Consider the following 25,461-nt stretch of genomic DNA (forward strand, 5'->3'; position numbering starts at 1 on the left):
GTACTGTGTCATGTGGAGGTTCCCAGGCTAGGGGTTGGATCGGAGCTACAGCTGCCAGCCTACACCATAGCCACAGCAACGCAGGATTGGAGCTTTGACTGTGACCTACATCATAGCTCATCGCAATGCCAGATCCTTAACCCACTGAGTGAGGCCAGGGATCGAACCTGAATCTTCATGGATACTAGTCAAGTGTGTTACTGCTGAGCCATGATGAAAACTGCAATTAAGATTTTTTCAGGAGTTCCCGTCGTGGCGCAGTGGTTAACGAATCTGACTAGGAACCATGAGGTTGCGGGTTCGGCCCCTGCCCTTGCTCAGTGGGTTAAGGATCCGGCGTTGCCGTGAGCTGTGGTGTATGTAGGTTGCAGACACGGCTTGGATCCCGAGTTGCTGTGGCTCTGGCGTAGGCTGGCGGCTACAGCTCCGATTAGACCCCTAGCCTGGGAACCTCCATATGCCGTGGGAGTGGCCCAAGAAATAGCAAAAAGACAAAAAAAAAAAAAAAAAGATTTTTTTTCAATCAAGCAGGTTACCGCTATTAGTAACTGGACTCAATCTGCCTGTGGACTCTAGGAGCCCAGGCAGAACAGACTTCAGAGTTGTCCACCTGAGGGAGAGGCAGCTAAGGTACCAGCTCCTCTGGGTCACCAACTGATGGCTGTTCTCAGTGGTGGGGCATTTGCCCCCAGGCCCTGTCAGAGCCCACATTTTTGTGTTCAGCTTTAAGTGTGACTCTTAGAGGGACTATATTGAAGAATCTGTTTTGAAAATCCAGTCTGAGACTCTTTTAAGTGGTGTATGTTAGCACATTTCTATTTACTATAATTATTCTACTATTGGGATTTATTTCTGCTATCTAACATTATCACTTACTGTGTTTTTTTCTTTCTTATCATCTTCCCTTCTTTCATTTAATAAAACAAATACTTCTGTTAGTAAAATCATAGTGGTCCCAAAGCTCAACTACATTGTTTCACTTTATCATGATAATTTTAAAAAAGGTAAAGTTTCCACTAATTTGTGTAAGGCTAATTCTTTACCTCATTCCATAACTGTAGCTCTTGTTCAGGCTGTAATCCTTGAGGCAATACTGGAGCACCTAAAAACAAAGTTATACTCACATGTTAATGTTATAGTATTTCTTCTGAAATTAAATATTTATATATCATTCATTTTTCAATTACATTTTTCATTTTTCATTGTGCATCACTACCCTCCTATTTCAACTAGATATTTCAGAATTTGACTTAGTATAAGGTGACATAATTATTAAATAAACCATAATAGCATCACAGAGACATTACTCTCAAAAGGGAATTACTTATATGTCTACATAGAAACTCGTAGAATGTGCATAGCATTATTCAAAAAAGCACCAAAGAGGAACCAATCCAAATGGCCATCGTCTGGTAAATAGATAAACAAAATCTGGTACATCCACACAACAGAATATTGTTGGCCATAAAGAGGAATATGCCAGGAAAGTTCTCGTGATGGCTCAGCAGTTAATGAACCCGACTAGTATCCATAAGAATGCAGGTTTGAACCCTGGCCTTGCTCAGTGGGCATTGCCATGAGCCGTGGTATAGGTCGAAGACATGACTTAGATTCCATGAAGCTGTGGCTGTAATGCAGGCCAGCAACTGTAGCTCTGATTTGACCCCCAGCCTGGGAACCTCTATATGCTGGGGGGATGGCCCTAAAAAGACAAAAACAAACAAACAAAAGGAATATGCCATAAAAAGGAATGCTGATATTGCTGCACTGGCTAAATCTCAAACATATTGTGCTAAATCAAATAAGCCGGATGCAAAAAAAAGGTATGAATTCATACTGTATGAATCCACTTAGCTGGAATTGGCTGGAAAGTCCAGAGAAGGCACATATATAGTGACAGAAAGACCGGTGGTGCTTGGGGGTGGGAGCAGGATGGGGGCTGACTGCAATCTCACACAGAGCCCTCATGGGGGTAATGCGGACTGTGTTGCTATGAGGGCTGCACAACGCCTTTTTTTGGTTTTTTTTTTGGAGATGGCTCAATACTGTATTTGTCAAGGAGAAGTAGAAACATAAAAAGGCTTGCACAGCAGTGCAAAAAAAGGGAGAAATCAATTCTACTTAATAGAATGCTTGAAGAGTCACCTATGCCACTGTGTGTGAATAATGCAGGAACAGAAATTAATTCCGGACACATACTTGTTGGTGTGGATCTAGCGTTGCCCTTGTTTAACCTAAACCCTATAAAGAACTGAACTAACTGAACTAACATTGAACTAATTGAAATAACATTTCTCAAATAAGACAGTGCCTCCAGGGTATTCCTAATATTGAATACAGAATTTGGATGATGAGTATCAGATAAAATTCATTTAAATGGTATGATGTTATAGCACATTAACTATGATGAGTGAAGATCTTTTTTTCTTCTGTTTTTTTCTTCCCAGTTTTATGAGATGCAATTGGCATACAGCACTGTATAAGTTCAATGTATACAGCATAATGACTTGACTTACATATATTGTGAAATGATTATCACGATAAACGTAGTTAATACCCATTATCTCATATAGGTGCAAAACAAAACAGGAAAAAAATTTTTTTCTTTGTGATGAGAACTCTCAGAATCTACTGTCTTTGTTTTTGTTTTAGAAGATCTTCTGTCTTAACTTTCAAATATAGCACATAGCATCGTTCACTAGTCATTACGTTGTAGTCACATCTCTAGTACTTATTTATCTTATAATTGGAAGTTTGTTCCTTTTGACCACCTTCATCCAAATTTATTTATGCCATAAATCACAGATTAATTTAAATTAAAAGACAAACAAAAAATTCCCAAAATGTACAGAGTTCCCTAGTGGTGCAGTGTTTAGGATTTGGAGCTTTGGTTGCTACAGCCTGGGTTCTGTCCCTGGTCTGGGAACTGAGAGTGCCATCAAGCATGGCAAAAAAAATTTCCTGATATGTATGAAACATAGTCCATAAGAGGTGATAGTAAACTTCCTTATAATGTAGAACTCCTTCAGATCAATACAAAAAAGAAAACATTAATAAGCAAATGGCTGCCCAACTCTTTAAGTCTACTTAAAAAAATCACTCTTTGTATACTTAAAACAGAGACATTTTAGGGTACATAAACTATATCTCAATAAAGTTCTTTAAAAAAAAGACTTAACTTGAGTTCCCATCATGGCTCAGCAGTGATAAACCTGAGTAGTATCCATGAGGATGCAGGTTTGATCCCTGGCCTCAGTGGGTTAAGGATCTGGCATTGCCATGAGCTGTGGTGTAGGTCACAGGTGAGGCTCAGCTCTGGCATGGCTGTGGCTGTGGTGTAGGACGGTGGCTGCATCTCCAATGAGGCCCCTAGCCTGGGAACCTCCATATGCACAGGTGCAACCCTAAAAAGACAAAAAAAAAAAAAGACTTACTTGTTAAGGACTTAATTATTATTAAAATGTGAACTAGCTCACATCCTATAAAATAATACTTTTTCCATAAGTTTAATTTTCTAATTCATGCTATGTAAATTGAAAATATTGAATGTAGTTACTGTTCATTTTTCATATGTATACATTTACTAAAATCCAGAAAACATCCCTTAGTAGAAGAGTATTAATTTGCCTAAGATTTCAAACATACTAAAATCAAATACTTTAAAAAATGGAGAAAAGGACTTTCTGAAAAGAAAGACAGCACCTAGTAAAACTGATGGAGCATTTACTTGATGCCAGGCACCAGGTTAAGCATTTAACCTCCATCCCAAGCTCTTAAGATAGCTATTCTACTTATTTCCATTTCAAGATGAGGAAACTGAAGGAAGGCAGGATTAAGTAATTTGTCTCAGGTTATTGAAATACATACATAGCGGGAGCAGATTTCAAACCGGGTCTGGCTGACTCCAAATTCTAATGGATTTTTTTCCCAACTAACTCTACCACTTTTCAGTCAAGGCTTGTCTTGCATTCGCACACATTTATACTATTATTTAATCTAAGTTCTATCAAAAGGAAGAATACTTAACTATCTTTCCTGTACCCAAATCGGAAGTGATTTGCTGGGTCCCGCAGTCCCTGGCGGAGGGCTGCTGTCTGTGAACCCCTCCCACGGGCAACTGTGCACAATGGACCTACGACCTCACACATTCTCAAGAATGTATTTCTCACCAACACAAACATAGATCCCAAAGTCACTGTCGTCTGAGCTGATTCTGTTTTCAGGAAGGGAAATTTCATACAGAACACCCAATGATCTTCTAAACGAGGTTCTGATTCAGTCTGGGGGACAGGCCTGGGAGCCTGCCTTTCTAGCAAGCTGCTGCTGATCCTGACGCGGCTGGTCCATGGATAATGCTGACAGGCCAGATGAGTGAGCAGTGCAGGGCAGAAAGAAATGCAAAATGCCTAAATGCTCAATGCCTCTTATTCGACAGGACCAGGAAGCTCGAACAGATATTTCAGGTCTGGGCTTTTCAACAAGTCTGAATGTCTCTAAAGGGGGATATGAATGTTCTCATGAAAAAAGGCCATGGGCCGCTTCCTTACAACTTGGAGGCACTTTACTCATCTGTTGTTACTAAGAGTGAACAGCTTTGAAAAAAGGAAGGTAACACAAAGAGAATTGGAGGGAGAGAGCAGGATTTGGAAGAAGAGAACCAAAGTCAGGCGAGATACAAGGAAAAACACAAGGAACACTACGTGCTGGATTCCATCTCCACTGCCTATACTTCTAATTCCTCCGTTCATCAAACGAGTCATTGCTCATCTCTGACAGGGCATATCCCTGTTTAAAGAATACAGCTTCATGCCCTTCCTTCTCCTGCCCATTCCCTAACCTCAGGAAGAGTGGAAGCTCCCACCTCCCCACTGCTCACCAAGGCCATGGAGAGTTGGCCTCCTTGACGTCCCCAGGCTTTGCAGGGGCCACACCAGAACTGCTGTTATGCCAAACTCAGTCCCAGGCACTCATATAATCAGAAAGGGGCTCTTGTGGCTCTTACACAAACATGTAAACACAGACCCAGGGCAAAAGTTAGAGAAACCAAAACTACGTCAAGTTTATAATTTATAGAAAACCATTAATATCCTATGACCAAACCCAAACATAAGGGAAAAAAATTTCCCCCTTTGTCTATTTGTTAACTAAAGTTGATATGATTTCCTCTCAAGATACTCCAGATGTGGGCAAAGAGCAGCACTAGGCTATTTTTCCAAATACTTTCAGAGACAAAGCCACTATCTTTAACATCATAAAAACAGCAGTCAGTTTCAAGATATTTATACTTCATACTACCTGGTGAAGTGAAATCTTTAGTTTTATAGCGTACAATCTAACTAACTGATGCGAATAAAATAGCTAGGCAACTCATGTATCTCTATAAATATACAATGTGTAAGAGGAAAAAACCCAGATTCGCTTAATCTAAAGGGGTGCCAGGAGTTCCCTTGTGGTACAGGGGGTTAAAGATCTGGTGTTGTCATTGCTGTGGCTGGGGCTGTTGCTGTGGCATGGGTTTGATCCCTGGCCTGGGAACTTCCACATGCCACAGGTACAACCAAAAAGCAGTGGTGCCGATTTTTTTTTTTTTCTCACTGCTAGGATTTACCGAGTGCTGCATTTGGAAGTGAGACATAGCTATTGCTAACTGCATTTTAAGAACCATCCCATGAGCAGCGGCCTAGTAGGAAAAGATACTTCTTAGTCTTAGGCACTTGATCACATATTGTCACAGGCTCCACTGGGTGCCAGTTTATTGCAGGTGTCCAAATGTGACCCTCTTTTAGGAAATTTCCTTCTTTATTTTAAGAAAGAAGAGTAAACTGTTTCCAGCTACTGAATCTGTGCCTGGCTCCTTATCTTCTCCTTGCTATTGTGCGATCTGCTCACTCATTTTTGCCAAGGAGGTGGCACTTACATTTCCTTTCCTCTGGCTTTGTGGCAGCTGCTTTGTTGTTTTCCGTACATGCACTTGTCCCTTGCATAATGATTAATCTTGGTGATTATCCCTCAGTTTTGGCTTCAGCATGTCATGCTTCCCCTCCAGTGCTATCCTTGGGGGCTCAGGACGAGGGCAGGTCACCAGGACAGGTGACTAGGGATGATGAAGATGAAGGCTGATAACTAGGGAAAATTCATCCCCTTCCCGCCCCCTCACATATTTAGAGTGATAACATTAATGCTTTAGTAGCAAGAGCAGGTCTGAAAGGGAAAGAAGACACAAAAGGGTAGTCTAGGGGGGTCTCTGTAGGAAAAGTGGTATCTCATCTCTTTACCTGAGAAATATTGAGGGTATTTATGAGAGGTGGGTCAATCAGTAGATAAGGTCTTTTGGCAATAAAACCCAAGACTTGTCTTTAAAAACAAAAAAAAATTCAGCTGCTACTTTCTATAGTTTCTACGCAATCACCAGAAGCCTGAAAATGCCCCTGCCGCCCCAAAAAGAAGTTATTGCCCAATGGTGCAAAAATCACTGCAAGCATATTGTACATAATATACATGGAAAATACATTTGCTTTACAGAGGGAAAAATTAAACTATGGTTATCTGCTTCCTTAATAAGGTAGATGAAGATTACCATCCTAATTTCACCAATAAAAATTTAAAAATAGAAAAAGATGAACATGACTTTGCAGTAGCCCTGTGGTATCACTGCTGAATAGATGATGGAGAAGGTTTAGTGCTCCTAGCTTCTGACTGCTTAGAATTCATAGCCAATTACCTTGCTTTTCAGGCAGAGGTGTCCCCACCTCCCCACTCTCCAGTGCCTCAAGGAAAGGTGGAAAACAATGAGATGACAACAACAAAAATACACACACGCCCCTGCCTCTGACTGAGGGCTAGACTGCAGGCTAAGGAACATCCCTGCAGTTAGTTTCAAGTCTCTAACATTCTCTAACAGTCGGCCCTCCTTTATCTTATTGACAGGGGAGCAGAGGGAATTGAAGAGAACCTGTTGCAAAGCTGGAAAATTCCTGATCCTAGCAGGGCAGTGGCTAGTGCTGGAGGGGCCCTGGCTCAGAGACGCAAGATGAAGGCTGGTCCCCTGAAAAGGTACTCTTAAGAGAACAGGGAGTGACCGCTCCATTGGAGCTTCTGGCATCTGCCCTCCCTGTCTCCCAAGCCTCAGACACCCTTTCCCAACATTGCGTTTGCTTTGCCCGCCTGTTTTCTCTAAGCCAAGCTCAGGAAGTCCCCATTAGCTACTGGCACCTGCCTTCACTGGCTCTGGCAGTAGCACTAACTGAAAGCCTGGCTCTGCGTCATGAGAAAGTCTCTTCTCTTGTCCTGGTGCCTCAAAACTAATGAGGCACAGAGTCCACTCCTTCCCCTCAGACGCGTCTGGAATGGGGCCTGGTTAGGGCTCAGGTTATCTGAACAGAACAGCTCACTCACCAAGGAAGCTGAGCACTTTCCTCAGTAGGCAAGGTACCAAACCCACCAGTCTTGCCATCAAAGGATGTTCACTTTAATGTTCACTATTCTAACTCCCGTTACCCAGGGGACACGGGGGGCTGGACATCCCAAGTCCGAGGGGGACCTACGCCAAGCCAGTCGGGCCACTGGCACCTGCGCCGCTGGCTGCCTCAGGGCCTGAGGACTTGCACCTGCGTTCAGAGCGAGAGCCTGGGGAGGCCTGCGGCACGAGGGGTGGCGAATCCCAGAGACCAGAGAAGAGGCGAGAAAGGAAGGGAAGGGAGCGCGGCGATCGCAGCAGGGGGAAGCGGCGCGGTTGCCTGGGGGGCGCTGGGTCGACTCACCTCGGCCAGGCTCCGTGCAACAGGAGAGCAGGAGCAGCAGCAGGAGCGGGGGCGCCGCGGTCACCTGTGCGGGGGACTGCCCGAGGCGGCGGTTCGCGACTCCCTGCATCTCGGCGCCTGAGGGCGGCTGGGGGCCCGGGACCCTGCGCTCCAGGCGATGCTCTCGCCGCGTGTCTGCGTCCTCGGCCTGCTGTTCGCCCGGCTCCGCTGCCAGACTGGCGACTCCGCGCGCTGCCAACTTTTAAATCTCGAGGACACGTGGGCTGAGGCGGCGAGGTCCTCGCGCGTCACCTCGCTGCCCTCGGCCTCCCACGCGTCACTCCCAGCCCGCTGCGGGCTCCCGCCCATCCAGCGGCTGGACCCGCGCCCCCCGCACAGGTTTCTGACTCAGGGTACCGCGCACTTTCACCTTCCCGCCGAGGGGCTCTGGAACAAAGGAGAACGGAACATCTATTCCCTTCTCCGGAGAGAGGGAGGGAGGGGAAGCTGGAGGGGATGACAAGCCAGGAGGCCGCGCAGGCTGGGATCCCGGGTTTTAAACTTGGTGGTAGCGATGCTCTGTTCGGACGCCCCTGCTTCACCCGCCCAGAGCTCCAGGAGCCAAGCGCCTCTCCTGTTTCCTCTTCCTCCCCAGCTCCGGGCTCAGCGCCCGAGAATATCAGAGCGGTGCTGGTTCTGTGTTGTTGTTATTGTGCCCCCAACTCCTGCAAGGTCTAAGACCCTTTAGAGAAAGCAGTTGTTTGTTAAAGTCAAGGTGAAAAAGCTGTCCTGCCGGGACTTGACCACACACATTTCTAACAATTCAGGGAGGTCTCTGGTCCCGCGGAATTCCAAGACTAAGGTAATTCCTTTTTCTATGCACTTCCCCTGCTGTCTCTCTCTGGCTGTTGTATTCTGATTTCCAGAGGGACCTGACTTTCGATATCCCTCCCCAAACTCTCCTTCCAAAGTGGAAACATCCAGGGAACAGTATCTTCCAGGTCCCTGGCTGAAATGGGTCTAATTTCCTTCTCCAAAAAGACATGAGAGATCTTGTTGACCCCCTTTTGAAAGGAGCGCTGAGGAAAGGGTGGGAAGAAAGGACATTAACATTTCTTAAGGGACATTCTCATATCAGGCACTTCCCATGCTACTTCCTTTACTATTCATGGCATTTCTGGGATCTAAAATTATCTTGACTCTCATTTGATGATGCTTAGAGATACTCAAACAACCTGCCCAAGGGTATCAGCATGTGGGGAGCTGCTGGCCATTCTATTCTGGAAGATGCTTCTCCTCTAAGTCAGGGATTTTACTGTATCAGACCTGCGCTCTGTGATCCACCACAGGCAAGGCGTGTCCTTAAGGATGCAACATTTAGCCATCTTCCTACAGGAAATTACAATTGATAAAGGACCCCAAACCCATACTCAAGGAGCTGCACTATAAAGGTCCATTGGAATAGTGTCAGAAACAGAGAGAGGCAAGAAAATAATCCTCACAGATAAAGTGAAACAAACAAACAAACAAACAAAATCCTGATGGCTACCACTTTAAAGTTGTTCATATCCAGGAAGTATGTGAGAAAGGCCAGGTTAGAGAGTCTGGTCCAGGCTCAGTGATGGATGAGAAGAAATTTGGGTCAAGATTACTTTTGCTTTGATTATTTTCAAAATAGTAAGAAAAAAAAAAAGCCATGCAAACGATGTCGGTGAAATGGGGGGGGGGTGCCTCTGGCCTCGCACGGCCCTCCTTGTGTCTCTGCCCCCTGTGCACTGAGAGGTCAGGGCCAGTGCTTTTTCTACCCACCCTCAGGTCAGGAGGAGAAATGACTCCTGTATTACGAGGTTTTTCCTGCATGAATCAGGCTGCTCTGGATGGTCTAGTACATGGCCTTTGGTGCACATATGCAAGAGTTTTCTGAGTTATACACCTAGGAGTAGACTTATTGGGTCACAAGGGATAATCTAGTGAAACTTGATATTGTTTCCTATGTGTTGTCCACGCCACCACCAGCAGTGACACCATTCTGATGGGAGTGGAATCTCATTGTGGATTTACTTTGCAATTCCCATTATTAATGAGATCAAGTGTCTTTTCACAAATCTGTTGGCCATTATTGTTTTCTCTTTAGAGAAAAGTTCATTTATCTCTTTTGCCCATTCTTCCCCTTTGGGTTGTCAGTTTTTTCCTTACCCACGTGATAGAAATGCTTTATGCACCTGGAGCGTTTGTGGGCTAAATGTGTGGCAACAATTTTCTCCCTATTTATGGCTTTTCCTTCACTCAGTCTATATGAGTTGTTATTTTTGAAAAAAGATGCTTAAGAAAAGACTTGCAAATGAATGGTCATGCTATTATGTGCCTTGGATGATAAGAGAAGATGGATGGAAGAATGAGAGAAAATAGACACTTTACCTACATAGGAGGTGAGGTTAGGGAATTCTACGAATGACTAAATGGAAGGAAAGACTGATTTCAAAAGTTCTCTTTTGTGCAAATATTCCAAAGAAGCTAGATCCCAGGTCTCTGCAGTGGAAGCTTAACAGTTTGGTTAGAAACAGTCCAATCTGTGTTTAGAAATTCACGTTCATTTAAATGGAGCTTATACTTCTGTAACACACCAGCAGGTGTGGTGCAGCATTTACAGAACACCACTTACCCTCTTCAAGATGAAAATTTTGGAGTTCCCGTCGTGGTGCAACAGAAATGAATCCAACTAGGAACCGTGAGGTTGTGGGTTCAATCCCTGGCCTTGCTCAGTGGGTTAAAGATCCGGCATTGCTGTGGCTGTGGTATAGGCCGGCAGCTACAGCTCTGATTTGACCCCTAGCCTGGGAACCTCCATATGCTGCAGGTGTGGCCCTAAAAACAAAGAAAGTAAAAAAAGACTAAAACGTTGATTCTTGGTATCATGCTGGTTCCTCTCACCTGCTTATCTCTTGAAAATTGGCAACAGGACTTTGCTTTCTGTTTATAACCTATAAGAATGAAGGCTCAACTAGGTCATGGACTAGATTTGTGAGACCTGCTAGCCTGTGACGGGATGCCCAGCAAAGTCATCATGGGGAACTTTAGGAAGGGGAGAAGGGTGGAATGTCAGCAGAATGAGAGTCAGCAGGAGATGGAAAAGCAGTCCGGTAGCAGTTGGCAATAGCAAAATCTAGTAATAGGTAGACACCAAGCTTTTAGGGACAAGGTGTGGAAGATTTAGTCATTCCAGGCAGGACAACCATGCGTTCCTTCAAATGTTGATTGGTCACCTTCTAGGTTCCACTCTAAAAGCTTGGAATACAGCAGGGACCAAGTCAGTTGACAGATTTTCAAGGGGAGGCAGATAATAAGCACATGTAAAAAAAAAAAAACAAAAAACAAAAAAAAGAACAATTTCAGAGAGTAGGAAATGCAACAGAGAAATTAGAACAGGGTAATGAAACAACAGAAAGCGACTGGGGTTGGAGGAAAGACACCTGACTCAGGATTGTCTCGGGTTGATACAAGACAATGAGGTGGATGATACAAGAGGTCTGCAAGGTGAGAAGAAGCCAGTCCCAGCAAGATCTGTGAAAAAAAGAGCCCCAGATAAAGGGACCATCACTTGCAAAGGCCCTGAGGCAGAAAGTGAAAGAAACACCAAGCCTGAAGAGTTCCAGTAGCAGAAGGAAGCCAGGGTAACTGGCCCAGACTTGGTACAGCTTGAATAAGTGAGTGTGGGGACCTGAGGCTGGGGAAATAGGCAGGAAGGGAGCCCATCACTGAAACACCATGGGAAGGAATTCAAATTCTTCTCTAAGTAAAATGGGAAATGCTTGGAGGATTTTACGTAGAGGAGTGAGATGATTCAATTTACACTTGAAAAACATGACCGTGACTTCAGTGGAGAGTAGGCAGCAGCAGCTGAAGAGGGAGAACACTGCGATGTCTGCACTAGAGCCAAAGACTGATGCTGCAACTCAGAGGAACATCAGCAACATTCTGCTAAGTGAAAGGAGTCAGACACCAAAGGCTTCACATGGTATGATTCAATTCATGCTTAACACCCAGAAGAGGCAACTCCTCACAGGCAGAAAACAGTAGCTTTTAGAGGCTTGGGAGAGAGAAGAGTGACTGCTAATAAAGACAGAGTTTCCTTTTAAAGTAGTGAAAATGTTCTGGAATTAGTGGTGATATGAAAGAAAAATCATTGAATTGGGGATGAGCTTTATGGTGCATTATTCACTCAATTTTTAAAAAAGAAAGAATTCCAGGCTAGATAACAATGATGATGACCTATTGCAGAGGATGGTGGCATTGCAGAGGATGGTGGCAGTCCCTGCGATCTAGTGCAAGAAAAATTTGTCTATTTTTGGTATGAAATATCCAAATTTTGCTAATTCCTGGATGTTCTTGGGAACTGAAATCCTCCGTTCGCACTTTGTGAAGGCATTCACCTAGGACGTGTCTGTATCAACCGCCACACTATTGCCACTAACTGTAATATTTTCAGGGCAGAAAATACTTCATAAAACCCAGCTGGAGAATGTTGGGCTTTACAGTCACTTTGATATAACTGTAAACTATGAATAGCATCATTATATAAAAATGGCTAGTGGACTATTTGTGAAATAATAATGACCTGTTCTAAATGTTTTATAGGACACTCATTCATTCATTCAGCAAGTATTTATTAAGCCAGTGTCACCTGTAAGATTTATAGACTAACAAAATAGTAAAAGTCCTGTGTCTTTTTTTTAAACTTTTCTGAGACTACCGGCACCCTGTCATGCATCTCCCATGTTTCTGTTATGTACTGCTTATGTTCATGCAGGCTAATTCATTTTGAAATACCACCCTAATTTAAAATTTGAAATTTAGAGAAAAGTTTTGCTGAAGGGTATCTAATCCTGAAGAGTAAAGATTTTGCTGAGATTATGGAAGTTAAAAGCAAGTTTAAAGACTTGAGACTCCAAAAGCTCAATTTAGCCCATGGTCTCTACAGAATTCAGGGTAGAAGCCAGCTGTGGAGCTACAGAGGTCAGGCTCAAGGGGAGATGGTCACTTGTAGCAATTACAAGAAAATGATCAAATGAGTGGGGGTCTATTTGCTTCTGAAGATGGGTGTCTATTATTTAGTGACAAGGATATGTTTCAACTCTTTCCACAATCACTTTTGGCATTTGGTTGAATTCCCAGCTTATAACTAAGTTTGCCTTCTCTTTGAATACTAATATGTCATACATTTTATAGTAATTCCAGTAATCCTAATTATTCCTTTTCACAGCTGTGTCTTCAAACTAGGTATATACCAACCTCTCTGCTTTGAGGGAAACCTCTGGACTTTTTTGTTCCTCACAATTCTGTCTTTTTAAGATTTTTATTTTGTTCCATTATAGTTGATTTAACAGTGTTCTGTCAATTTCTACTGTACAGCATAGGACCCAGTATATATATATATATATATATATACACCCATATTCTTTTTCTCACATTATCCTCCATCATGTTCCGCCACCAGTGACTGGATAGAGTTCCCAGAGCTATACAGCAGGATCCATTGCTTATCTACTTCAAATGCAATGGTTTGCATCTAATTCCCGGTCCATCCCACTCCTTCTCCCCCTCCCCCTTGGCAACCACAAGTCTATTCTCCAAGTCCTTGAGTTTCTTTTCTGTGGAAATGTTCATTTGTGCCATATACTAGATTCCAGATATACTTGATATCATATGTCATTTGTCTTTCTCTTTGGACCCAGAAAGACTTTTGGATGAACTACACTGTACTGAGAAATCAACACCAGAGAAACACTCTTCTAAAAGACAACAAAAGAATAATGAATAAAGACATGGAAGACCACAGACAAAATGCATCTACATTTCTTCAGACTTTCTATTGGAGGATAACTAACTTTGCCTTGATAATGACATAGCAGCTCACAAGATTTAAGAAATAAAACATCCTTTACAGGAGAGGAAAGCTTTTATTTTCTCTAATTACTTGATTAAGTTTATTTTAAACAGTTCACAGGAATAATGAGCACCGTTATTAAAAGTGCTTCCTCTTGAGGTTGTTTTCAGATTCATCACAGAGTGACAGTGATGTGGAGTAATAATGAATAAAAGATTTGTATGTCCAAGAGACATTCTTACTAATATTTTTGCAAAAGGAGCAAGCTTTCATCTCTTCAATCTTTTGTGCAGGAGGAAGTGGGTGGAGGTGCTGTCAGCGAATTCTCTGAGGACAGGCCAGAAAGCAGCCCAGATTTATCTCAGAGAGCCTTTAGAGATAAATTCCTTTCGAGAAAAGTAATAACAGAATTTTTTAAAAAGCAAAAAGTCAATAACTTTCTGCAGTTACATCGATGCCCGCAAGGCTAGATTTTCACATGATAGATGATCAGAGGATAAAGCCGTTAGAGAAAAGCAACACCATTACTGCTAATTTGAAACATGATGCTAAAAAAAAAAAAAAAAATTCCAATTCATTGAATGCAGAATCTTTGTTCCTTAAATTGCAATTAAAAAAATTTTTTTTGTCTTTTTAGGGCTGCACCCGCAGCACATGGAGGTTCCCAGGCTAGGGGTCTAAATGGAGCTGTTGCTGCCGGCCACAGCTACAGCCACAGCCACAGCCACCACCACACCAGATCTGAACCACGTCTGCAACCTACACCACAGTTCACAGCAATGCCAGATCCTCAACCCACTGAGCAAGGCCAGGGATCGAACCCAAAACCTCATGGTTTCCTAGTCGGATTTGTTTCCGTTGTGCCACGATGGGAACTCTGCAATTAAAATATTAATATGTGGTAATGAAAAATGTATTAGATATTCTTGACATGCTTATTGAATCACATTGTGACAAAGCTGGAAGCAAAAAAGATACTTTTAGACATATCAAGTTTGATTTTAAAATTTTTTTATTTTTATTTTTTGCCTTTTTATGGCCGCATCTGTAGCATATGGAAGTTTCCAGGCTAGGGGTTGAATCGGAGCAGCAGTCGCTGGCCTACACCACAGCCACAGCAACACCAGATCCAAGCTGTGTCTGTTACCTACACCATAGCTCATGGCAACACCAGATCCTTAACCCACTAAGTAAGGCCAGGGATCAAAGCTGTGTCCTCATGGATACTAGTCAGATTCATTTCCACTGAGCCACAATGGGAACTCCTAGCATATGAAATTTTTATAAAAACGGAATCTCAAATTAAATGACTGCTATAAAAATACAAGGATGAAGTAAAATTTATTATTTATGCACGAGTTGTACAGTCATTTAAAAAAATTACTTCATGGGTTTTTCAATATATTTAAAATTGAATCAAAAGAGGAGTTCCCATTATGGCTCAGCAGAAGCAAATCTGACTGGTATCCATGAGGAGCCGGGTTTGATCTCTGGCCTCGCTCAGTGGGTTAAGGATCTGGTGTTGCTGTGAGCTGTGGTGTAGGTTGCAGACGCGCCTGCTTGAATCCCGTGCTGCTCTGGTTCTGGTGTAGGCCAGTAGCTACAGCTCCAATTTGACCGCTAGCCTGGGAACCTCCATGGGTGCAGCCCTAAAAAAAAAAAAAAAAGACACATACACAAAAAGAGTCAAAACATTATTGTATTTTTAAAAGACATTTGATATTTATGAAAAATACATAATTTCTTTATATAGGTGGGTTATAATTTTTTTGCCAAAGGTAATTGAAAGAAAAGAAAAAATTGGTATTATTCAATATTTTTTAAAATGCTAAAATAAAATAATCAAAAGAGCCCTGGAATGAGTTTCTGAATATAAAAGTAAGTGATGTTTCAGTTAGTATCGTAAAAGGAGTAATCACTACTCATTTTATCTCTAGCATCTCAAATCTTTTTATCTCTGATTTTTTAACTGGATCACACGGATATGAAGTAGTCAAAGTTCTATATCTATCTATGTCATGTTGCTCTAAATTAAATACTAGATGATATTATTTTGAGAAATTTAAGACATTTCTGAGAAGAATAAAATTAGTCAGTATTGAGTAGTTCATCTGTGAAGGAATAAATCCCTTTTTCTCAAAGATTAATCACAAGTTATTTTTCTATGTTTTCACCCCTTAGTACAGACATAAGCTACTTTCCATCTTTCGTTTCAACCCTAAGTTAGGAGTTTTCAGACAGTTTAAAAGGAAAATGCAGAAGTAGACAAGGTAAGGTATTTACTTCTTCTTTTTTTTTTTTTTTTTTTTTTGTCTTTTGTCTTTTTGTCGTTGTTGTTGTTGTTGTTGTTGCTATTTCTTGGGCCGCTCCCGCGGCATATGGAGGTTCCCAGGCTAGGGGTTGAATCGGAGCTGTAGCCACCGGCCTACGCCAGAGCCACAGCAACGGCAGGATCCGAGCCGCGTCTGCAACCTACACCACAGCTCACGGCAACGCCGGATCGTTAACCCACTGAGCAAGGGCAGGGACCGAACCCGCAACCTCATGGTTCCTAGTCGGATTCGTTAACCACTGCGCCACGACGGGAACTCCAGATAAGGTATTTACTTCTTAAAGAACACTGGAAAATAAAATTAGGCAATCATTGCCTTAACTTGGTATGTTCCCAGGCTGTTCTGCCCCTGATAGTTTCATCATGACATCATATGTTTCATGGCTCAACTACCAGCACTTGATTGTGGCCATTGTAGTTGATCAATCTATAACTAAGTTGAGCTGCTTTTTCTCATCCTTCTGTCCTTTTGGATTTTTATTTTTCTTTCCAAAGGGGATGAGGTGAGGGGGAGGGATGGACGGGGGATTGGGGATTGGCCCGTGCACACTGAGGTATATGGAACGACTGGCCAACAGGGACCTGCAGTACAGCACAGGGAACTCTGTCCGGTGTTCTGTGATCATCCAGGTGGGGAAAGACTCTAAGGAGAGTGGATGTGTGTATACGCAGAACTGAATCATTGTGTTGTCCAGCGGAAATATCACAACACTGTAAATCAACTATATTTCAATCAATCTTAATAAAATGAAAAAAAATACGTGCCCCAAAATATCAAAGAATTGCCTTCAACTCCTTTCCTATCCCACCACTTCATGCTGCAGCATGTAAGAGAGACTTTAAGAGCAGTGAGTTAATTCCATATTGGGCAAAGCATCCAAGGCAAGCATGTTACCCTGTTATGACATATACATTTCTTCCCTGATCACTTGACAGTAAAAGCACCTCCTCCTAAGCACTTCCGGGCTCCTTCACAGCTTTTTCCCAGTGGCACTTACTACCACCTGACTTATCATACTAGATATCTCTATCTATACAGGTGTTAGCTTTTTACTTGTATCCCCTCACTGGACTGAGAACTCCAACTCAGGTTTTTAACCCTGTTATCTTTAAAAAAAAAAACACTTATTTTATATGCACTCTCATATTCTATGACAAGTTCTTGGTGTTAAGAGTAGTTGGCATACAGTAGGCATATATCTATATACATACACACACATGTATATATATACATATATCTATATACATACACACACACACATATATATATATACAAGGAAAATAAGTAACTGATTTACAAAACTTTTATTTATAATAGCATACAACTCTGGCATATCATCACTATATAAGTGATGATACATCCTATAATTATATCAGAACTATGAAGCGATCTTTCACTAAATATTGCTTAGAATCTTCCTGAGGTTTTTTTTTTTTTTTTTTTTTTTTCCTTTTTACGGCCACACCTGCAGCATACAGAAGGTTTGGGCTAGGAGCTCCATCTGTGACCTGCGCCACAGCCACAGCAATGCTGGATCCAAGATGCAACTGTGACCTAGGCTGCAGCTTGCAGCAATGCCAGATCCTTAACCCATTGAATGAGGCCAGGGATTGAACCCGCATCCTCGTGGATACTAGTGGACACTGGTCAGGTCCTTAATCCACTGAGCCACAATGGAAACTCCAGGATCCTCCTAAGTCCTATTTTCTATTCTGTTCTAGTCAGTCTGGGAGACTTGAGAACCAGGAATTTATAAAGAGAAGAGTCATTAAACATATGGTAGAAAATAAAAATAAATATAGAAACATTGTTAGAAAGGGGAATTATCCAACCAGGAGAGCAAAGGTTCTTGGAGGCAGGATGACCTCATGACTGAGAACTTGGGCAGTGGAAGTGGGACTGGACTGTCTGCCTCTGAGGGATACAGCACCACATACTAGCTGGAAGATTAGGGATAATCATCTACCTTTAAAGACACAGTTTTTAGCATTTATTTTTTTTTTTTTGTCTTTTGTCTTTTTGTTGTTGTTGTTGTTGTTGCTATTTCTTGGGCCGCTCCCGCGGCATATGGAGGTTCCCAGGCTAGGGGTTGATTCGGAGCTGTAGCCACCGGCCTACGCCAGAGCCACAGCAACGCGGGATCCGAGCCGCGTCTGCAACCTACACCACAGCTCACGGCAACGCCGGATCGTTAACCCACTGAGCAAGGGCAGGGGCCGAACCCGCAACCTCATGGTTCCTAGTCGGATTCGTTAACCACTGTGCCACGACGGGAACTCCAGTTTTTAGCATTTATAAAAAGAGTGTCTGATTGTTTTTGCCTGCATAACCTCCCTTTCTTTGGAAAACCCCTCTTTCTTTGTCAGAATCTCACCTGATTCAAGGATTGATCCCTGAATTTTCCTTGAGCTATGACAAAGCCTTTCTCCGAGTCCGACATCTCAGGACCTTGTGGGCTAGCACGTGGTCTCAGAATGACACTAAGTAGCCATGAGAAGTGGAGAGATGGAGGAGAGAGACATGGAAATTGTCACGCATGCTGCATTTGGTCACGCCTGAAGCCAGGTCCATTCTTTGGTGTTCAGAGTTAAGTAAATCAAAAATTCCGGAGTTCCCATTGTGGCGCAGTGGTTAACGAATCCGACTAGGAACCATGAGGTTGCGGGTTCGGTCGCTGCCCTTGCTCAGTGGGTTAACGATCCGGCATTGCCGTGAGTTGTGGTGTAGGTCGCAGATGCGGCTCGGATCCCGCGTTGCTGTGGCTCTGGCATAGGCTGGCAGCTACAGCTCCGATTAGACCCCTATCCTGGGAGCCACCATGTGCCGGGGGAGCAGCCCAAGAAATGGCAAAAAGACCAAAAAAAAAAAAATTCCCATTTTCCTTCAAGTTGGGTTTCTAAAATTTGCAACAGTGATAGGCACAAAGTAAGTGCTCAGTAAGTTTTACTATGTTGGTGATGATTAACAAATGGACGAGGAAGAGAAATTGTTAACTAGAAGAGAGGGTTCTGAAACCTTCTAAAGTTTTACTCCATTTTTGTGTACTTCACAATGAGGACTGGCACTGCCTGGAGTAGGAGGAACAGACACATGAAAGAGGAGAATTCACTTCTTCAGTGAAACTTTCAATATCTAGACCCAGTAGTGTTTCAGGAAGGCAAAAGGAGATGGGACCAATTACTACCGTGGGCTTCACTGTCCAGGCTTTCCACCAAGCATGCAGCTCAAGCTCTCATAAACTTTTAAAACGTCTTATTTGAAATAATTATAGATTCACAAGAAGTTACCGAACAACTCACACAAAAGTCCTATGTGTCCTTTGCTTAGTTTCTCCCAAAGGTAATATCTTGCATAACTATAGAATAATATCAAAATCAGGAAAGTGACATAGGTACAATCCAGAGAGCTTATTCAGATTTCATCAGTTTTACATGAATGTGTGTGTGTGTGTGTGTGTGTGTGTGTGTGTGTGGTTCTATGTAATTTTATTAAATGCACAGACTCTTATAACCACCACAGTGAAGACACGGAGCAATTTCATCACCATGAAGCTCCCTTGTACTATCCTTTAAGAGGGTCCTATCTTCCTCATTCCCAACCCCAGCAGCCATCTGTTTTTCCTATTGTTTTTTTTAAATTTTAAGAATATTATATAAAAATATTAAAGAATATTATATAAATGTGGAATCATATAATAGGTTACCTTAGGAGAATTACTTTTTTTTTTTTTTTTGGTCTTTTTGTCTTTTGTTGTTGTTGTTGTTGTTGCTATTTCTTGGGCCGCTCCCGTGGCATATGGAGGTTCCCAGGCTAGGGGTTGAATCGGAGCTGTAGCCACCGGCCTACGCCAGAGCCACAGCAACGCAGGATCTGAGCCGCGTCTGCAACCTACACCACAGCTCACGGCAACGCCGGATCGTTAACCCACTGAGCAAGGGCAGGGACCGAACCCGCAACCTCATGGTTCCCAGTCGGATTCGTTAACCACTGTGCCACGACGGGAACTCCAGAATTACTTTTTTTACTCAGCATAATTCCCTTGAGATCAGTTCAAATTGTATACATATCAATTGATTGTTCCTCTTTATTATGTTATATTTAACCATTCACCTACAGAAGGGTATCCAGTTTTCAGCTACTAAGAATAAAGTTGCTACGAATATTTGTGAACCGTTTTTGTGTTGACACAAGTTCTCCCTTCTCTGGGCTAAATGCCCTAGAGAGCAATTGCTGGGTCATATGGTAAGTGCTTCTTTAATTTTATGAGATTGACGAACTGTTTTCTAGAGTGTCGGTATCATATTACTGTCCCTTCAGCAAAGAGTGATCCAGGTTTTCTGTACACTTTCCAGCATTTGATATTATCACTTTTTTACCTTAGCCATTCTGATGCGTGTATATGATATCTTGTTGTGGGTTTAATTTGTATTTCTCTAATAGATATTCATGTTATGCATCTTTTCATTTGCTTATTTGCCATCTGTTTGTTCTCTTCAATAAAATGTGTTAATGTTTTGTGCCCATTTCCTAATTAGATTGAAATGTTTTGTTTGTTGTTGTTGTTGTTTTGCTTTTTAGGGCCGAACTCACGTCATTTGGAAGATCAGACTAGGGGTTGAATCAGAGCTACAGCTGCTGGCCTACACCACAGCCAGAGCAACAGGGGAGTCAACCCATGTCTGTGACTTACACCACAGCTTATGGCAACGCTGGATCCTTAACCTGCTGAGCAGGGCCAGGGATTGAACCCACAACCTCCTGGTTCCTAGTCAGATTCGTTTATGCTGCACCATGATGGGAAATCCTAGGTTGAGTTTTGAGAGCTCTTTATGTACTCTTGATACAAGCCCTTGTGTTGAATATGCAATTCACAAATATTTTTTCTTCCAGCTTGTAGCTTGGCTTTTCATCCTCCTCATAAAGAGAAAAATTTTTAATTTTTTTTGGAAATCGACAATATTTTATTTTATTTTATTTTACTTTATTTTTAGGACTGCTCCTGTGGCATATGGAAGTCCCCAGGCTAGCAGTCAAACTGGAGCTTCAGCTGCCGGCCTACACCACAGCCACAACTCAAGATCCAAATCGTGTCGGTGACCTACAGCACAGCTCATGGCAACACCAGGTCCTTAACCCACTGAGCAAGGCCAGAGATTCAACCTGCATCCTCATGGATACTAGTCAGGTTCTTAACCCACTGAGCCACAGTGGGAACTCCCTAGAATATTTCAATTTTTATTAAAAATTTGTATTGAGGTATAGTTAATGTATAACTACATAAGTTTCTGGTGTACAACATAGTGATACCCAATTTTTAAAGATCATATTTCATTTGTAGCTATTATACAATGTTGGCTACATTCTCTGGTTGTACAGTACATCCTGTAGCTTATTTTACATATCGCGGTTTGGATTCTTAGTCCCCGACCCCGTCTTGCCTCTCCCCTTCTCTCTCCCCACAGGTAACCAACAGTTTGTCCTTTGTATCTGTGAGTCTGTCTTTTTTGTTATATTCACTAATTTGTTTTAGTTTTTAGATTCCACAAGTGATACCATACACTGCAAAATTTTTAATTTTGATGAGATCCAACTTATCAAAAAAATTTTTTTAATGAATCATACTTTTGGTGTCAAGTCTGAAAGTGTCTCATCTAGATCTAGATTCTGAAGATTTTCTCATGTTTTTCCTAAAAGTTTTATATTTTATATTTAATTAAGTCTGTGATTATTTTTAATTTTTACATAAAGTATAAAGTGTCTTTGATTTTTCTTTTTCTTTTCTTTCTTTCTTTCTCTCTCTCTTTCTTTTTTTTAATTTTTTTTTTTATTTTTGGACCTATGGATGTCCAATTGCTCCAGCACATTTTTGAAAAAGGTTCTTATAAACTTGTAAGAACATTAAGTTCCTTTGATTGTATTTTCATCCTTTTGGTATTATTTTCAAAGCTGTTCAGAAAATGGGATAACCACTTTTTATTCAAAAGTCACTTTAGGATAATCTCATTTGCTTTGATTTGATTTTGCTGTATCTGCAGCCTCTGAAAGTCATGTTTGCTGACAGATCAATTGCATCTCATTACATCTCAGGGAAGCGAACATCAGCCCCCCTAAAAAAACAGAAATGCTGTGACCTTTTCCAGACCAGAGGAAAATGCTGCTTGTAAAAATAATATCCAGGCCCCAAGGTTCCCATCATTTAACATAGATTCTTCTTCCTCAACAAAACCTGGCATTTATGTTTACGTGGGAGTTAATGAGACAGCAAGAAAAATCAACACCTCAAGCATTACATGGAAGTGTTTTCCAAAAGCCCCTGTAAGGAGTATGTCAGTCTACAACAAGGGCAGATCAAAACCCCTGCTGGACACGACTTCATTTTCAAGAAAATATACTCCGTTTAGACCTTGAAAATGTCAAAGGAAAGAACTGTTAACTCTTTTGTCAACTGGAAAACAATACTGGAAAATGAGTATGGGTTTGTGGATGGAAGGAAAAACACAGTATCTTTTCCTCTGCATCCAACACAAAGACCTGACAATCCTCAGGAAAATCTGAACAGGTGTGTGAAGACTCTAGAGAAAGAAATCAGTCCATGAGGAGATGGGAATGCCAGCTGCTCTGCACGCGTGTATTCCCTTTATCTCTAACTGTGGCTTACAATGGAACACGGTAGAACAGTATCAGCCAGCAGGCTTGGGCTTCAAGATTCAATATGGTCGACTTACTAAGATTTATAGCTGCAAATTTGACCGTTTCCTCAGCAATATATGCCTGTAGAATAATGAGAATAATAATAAAGAAGAAGAATAGCACTTTATATATAAAGTATACAGTATTTCACTAAGAGGCATTTGCAAAAAAAAAAAAAAAAGATAAAAAGATTTAAAAAATCTGGGAGTTCCCATCGTGGCTCAGCAGTTAGCAAAACCAACTTGCATCCATGAGGACATGGGTTTGATTCCTACCCACTCAGTGAGTTGGGGATCTGGCATTGCTGTGAGCTACGGTGTAGGCTGGCAGCTACAGCTCCAATTGGACCCCTAGCCTGGGAACCTCCATATGCCACAGGTTCAGCCCTAAAAAGACAAAAAGACCAAAAAAAAAAAAAAAAAAAAAAAAAAGGAAATCTGCTGGCCTACACTACAGCCATAGCAACACCAGATCCTTAACCCATTGACTGGGGTCAGGGATAGACTCATGTCCTCATGGATACTAGCTGGGTTTGTTTCTGCTGAGCCAGAATGGGAACTCCCGTGGTGGTTTTTATTTTCTCTCATTTTCACAGGTTTTATAACGTGGCCAAATTATCTTTTAAATTAGAAATACATTTTCATATTCGACAGATCATCAAGGTATACACTGAACAATTTGCATTTTATTATATGTAAATTATTTCTCAAAAAAGTACTAAAAAAGGGAGTGAAGGAAATGCATGGGCAAAACATACATTACCTATACATCAATTTTGTTATTTTTCTTAAGGAAAAAAAAAAAACATTTGAGAGACATACCAATTCAGGGCAACGTATGGAATTTATTTAGATACTAATCCAAACAAATCAATTACATAAAAGTAAACAATTAGGGGATTCAGAACTTCATATTTTATAGTATTAAGGGAACTATTGTTCTGGTTTTAATGAATGTATGATTTGCCCAGAATAAAATGAACAGATCTTAGGTTTTCATCATGACCAATTTTTTTTTCTTCTTCTTTTTAGGGCTGCATCTGCGGCATATGGAAGTTCCCAGGCTAGGGGTCCAATCCAAGATGAGGCTGCCAGACTACAGAAATACTGTTATTATTTGTTAGAAGTTATTTTTTACATTTATGAGTGATATCAAAGCTGCCAAACATTAGCATTCTCATTTATAATGATGGCCATTTTTCAAAACAACAGTAAGGACACCCCAAAAAGGTCACCATCTAGATCCCGTCACACAAAAATAACTGATCACTCTTATGTCAAAGGACAGCTCAGAGAAAACAGCTCATTCTAAACATCATATTTAAGACTTACTAACATTCTTTTGGGACAGAGCAAAGAAGGCTCTTGTTGTGTGTCAGCAGCTCTGACAGCCGGAATTTCATTTCTAAGCACACACAGTAGTCATAAAACTTATATAGAGATCAACTGGATAATACCTCCTTTCTTCTCCAAGGTTTGATTGATGAGTTCGTTCTTTGACTTTCCTCTCTGTAAGAATATGATTTCACGAGGGTCCTTTTAATTCCCTAAGATAGAACTGAAGGGTTACTTTCTTGTGTCACTAATCTTAAAATTCATTTGACTTGCTTTTGAATCTTACCCACCAAAAAAGGACACACTCCAGGCATCCTGAATTATGTAACTACCCTGTTCCACACTAGATTCATGAAACTCAGCAGGATTGTAAGTGATCATGGTAAATGGAACTGGCCCACGACAGCCCTACATCATGTATCGCCCCAAGTGAAGGATTATTAAACATCACAAAAGCACCTGTCATAGTGTTTATCATAACATTATATTGCAGTAAAAATAATGGCAGTGAAATGTCTATTTCCAAATGCCTTTTTTTGGTATAAGAATACAAGTAACAGAAAAAGTAAAAATTTTAAGTTTATACAAGTTTGTTTTATGAACAAACTTTCTGCAGATTTAAGTATTTAAAGTTCCCTTGCTTTGGCAGCCATTATCTGAAATATATTTGCCATTTTCCCCTCAATCTCTTAGAGAAATTTCAGTTCAAATTATTTGACATGAGTTATTCGACATAAATGACTACTGTTTTCAACATTTTCTACGCAGATTTTTTTCAAGTAGAGATCTTCAAAAAGCATTTTCTTTCATGATCTAAAAAGTCAAAGCTAAGCCTCATATTTTATTTTCATATTTGGATGTTTCTTGTGGCAAGATTTAGCTGCATACAAAGACCAACACGTGCCTCTGCAGAAGTGATAAAGAGACATTGCATTTGAGGCGGCAAAACAAACCAACAAAAGTCAGTTTTATTCCAACTGCTTTTTTGTCTTTTGTCTTTTTTTTGTTGTTGTTGTTGTTGTTGTTGTTGTTGCTATTTCTTGGGCCGCTCCCGCGGCACATGGAGGTTCCCAGGCTAGGGGTTGATTCGGAGCTGTAGCCACCGGCCTACGCCAGAGCCACAGCAACGCGGGATCCGAGCCGCGTCTGCAACCTACACCACAGCTCACGGCAACGCCGGATCGTTAACCCACTGAGCAAGGGCAGGGACCGAACCCGAAACCTCATGGTTCCTAGTCGGATTCGTTAACCACTGCGCCACGACGGGAACTCCCCAACTGCTTTTTGAATAATCATTTCTTATGAGCTCAACAGTAACAAAAATGATAAAATGATGCAGCAAAAGTTAAGTTCTATGAGCTCTACCATCCAGACCATCCCACCACTTGTGAACAGCCACAACTTAGCTAGTGGATAAGCACTGAGTTCAGCAACAATAAACTACATCTCTTGAGGAGATTTATATTATCTAGAGATACTCA

The 25,461-nt window shown here is 41.6% G+C and overlaps 1 protein-coding gene across 1 annotated transcript in view; it reads right to left on the reverse strand.

The window, feature by feature from the left end:
* The window catches only part of NMU (neuromedin U), a 26,245-nt gene extending 18,283 nt beyond the window's left edge, over positions 1 to 7,962 (reverse strand). Inside the window, exons 1-2 of the mRNA XM_003129032.4 lie at positions 7,761 to 7,962; positions 1,044 to 1,102 (exon numbers count right to left, since the gene is read on the reverse strand). Coding sequence (XP_003129080.1) covers positions 1,044 to 1,102; positions 7,761 to 7,869 — 168 coding nt within the window. The 5' untranslated portion in view covers positions 7,870 to 7,962. The remainder of the gene's footprint in view (positions 1 to 1,043; positions 1,103 to 7,760) is intronic.

Source organism: Sus scrofa, chromosome 8, assembly GCF_000003025.6.
Source record: "Sus scrofa isolate TJ Tabasco breed Duroc chromosome 8, Sscrofa11.1, whole genome shotgun sequence".
NCBI lineage: Eukaryota > Metazoa > Chordata > Mammalia > Artiodactyla > Suidae > Sus > Sus scrofa.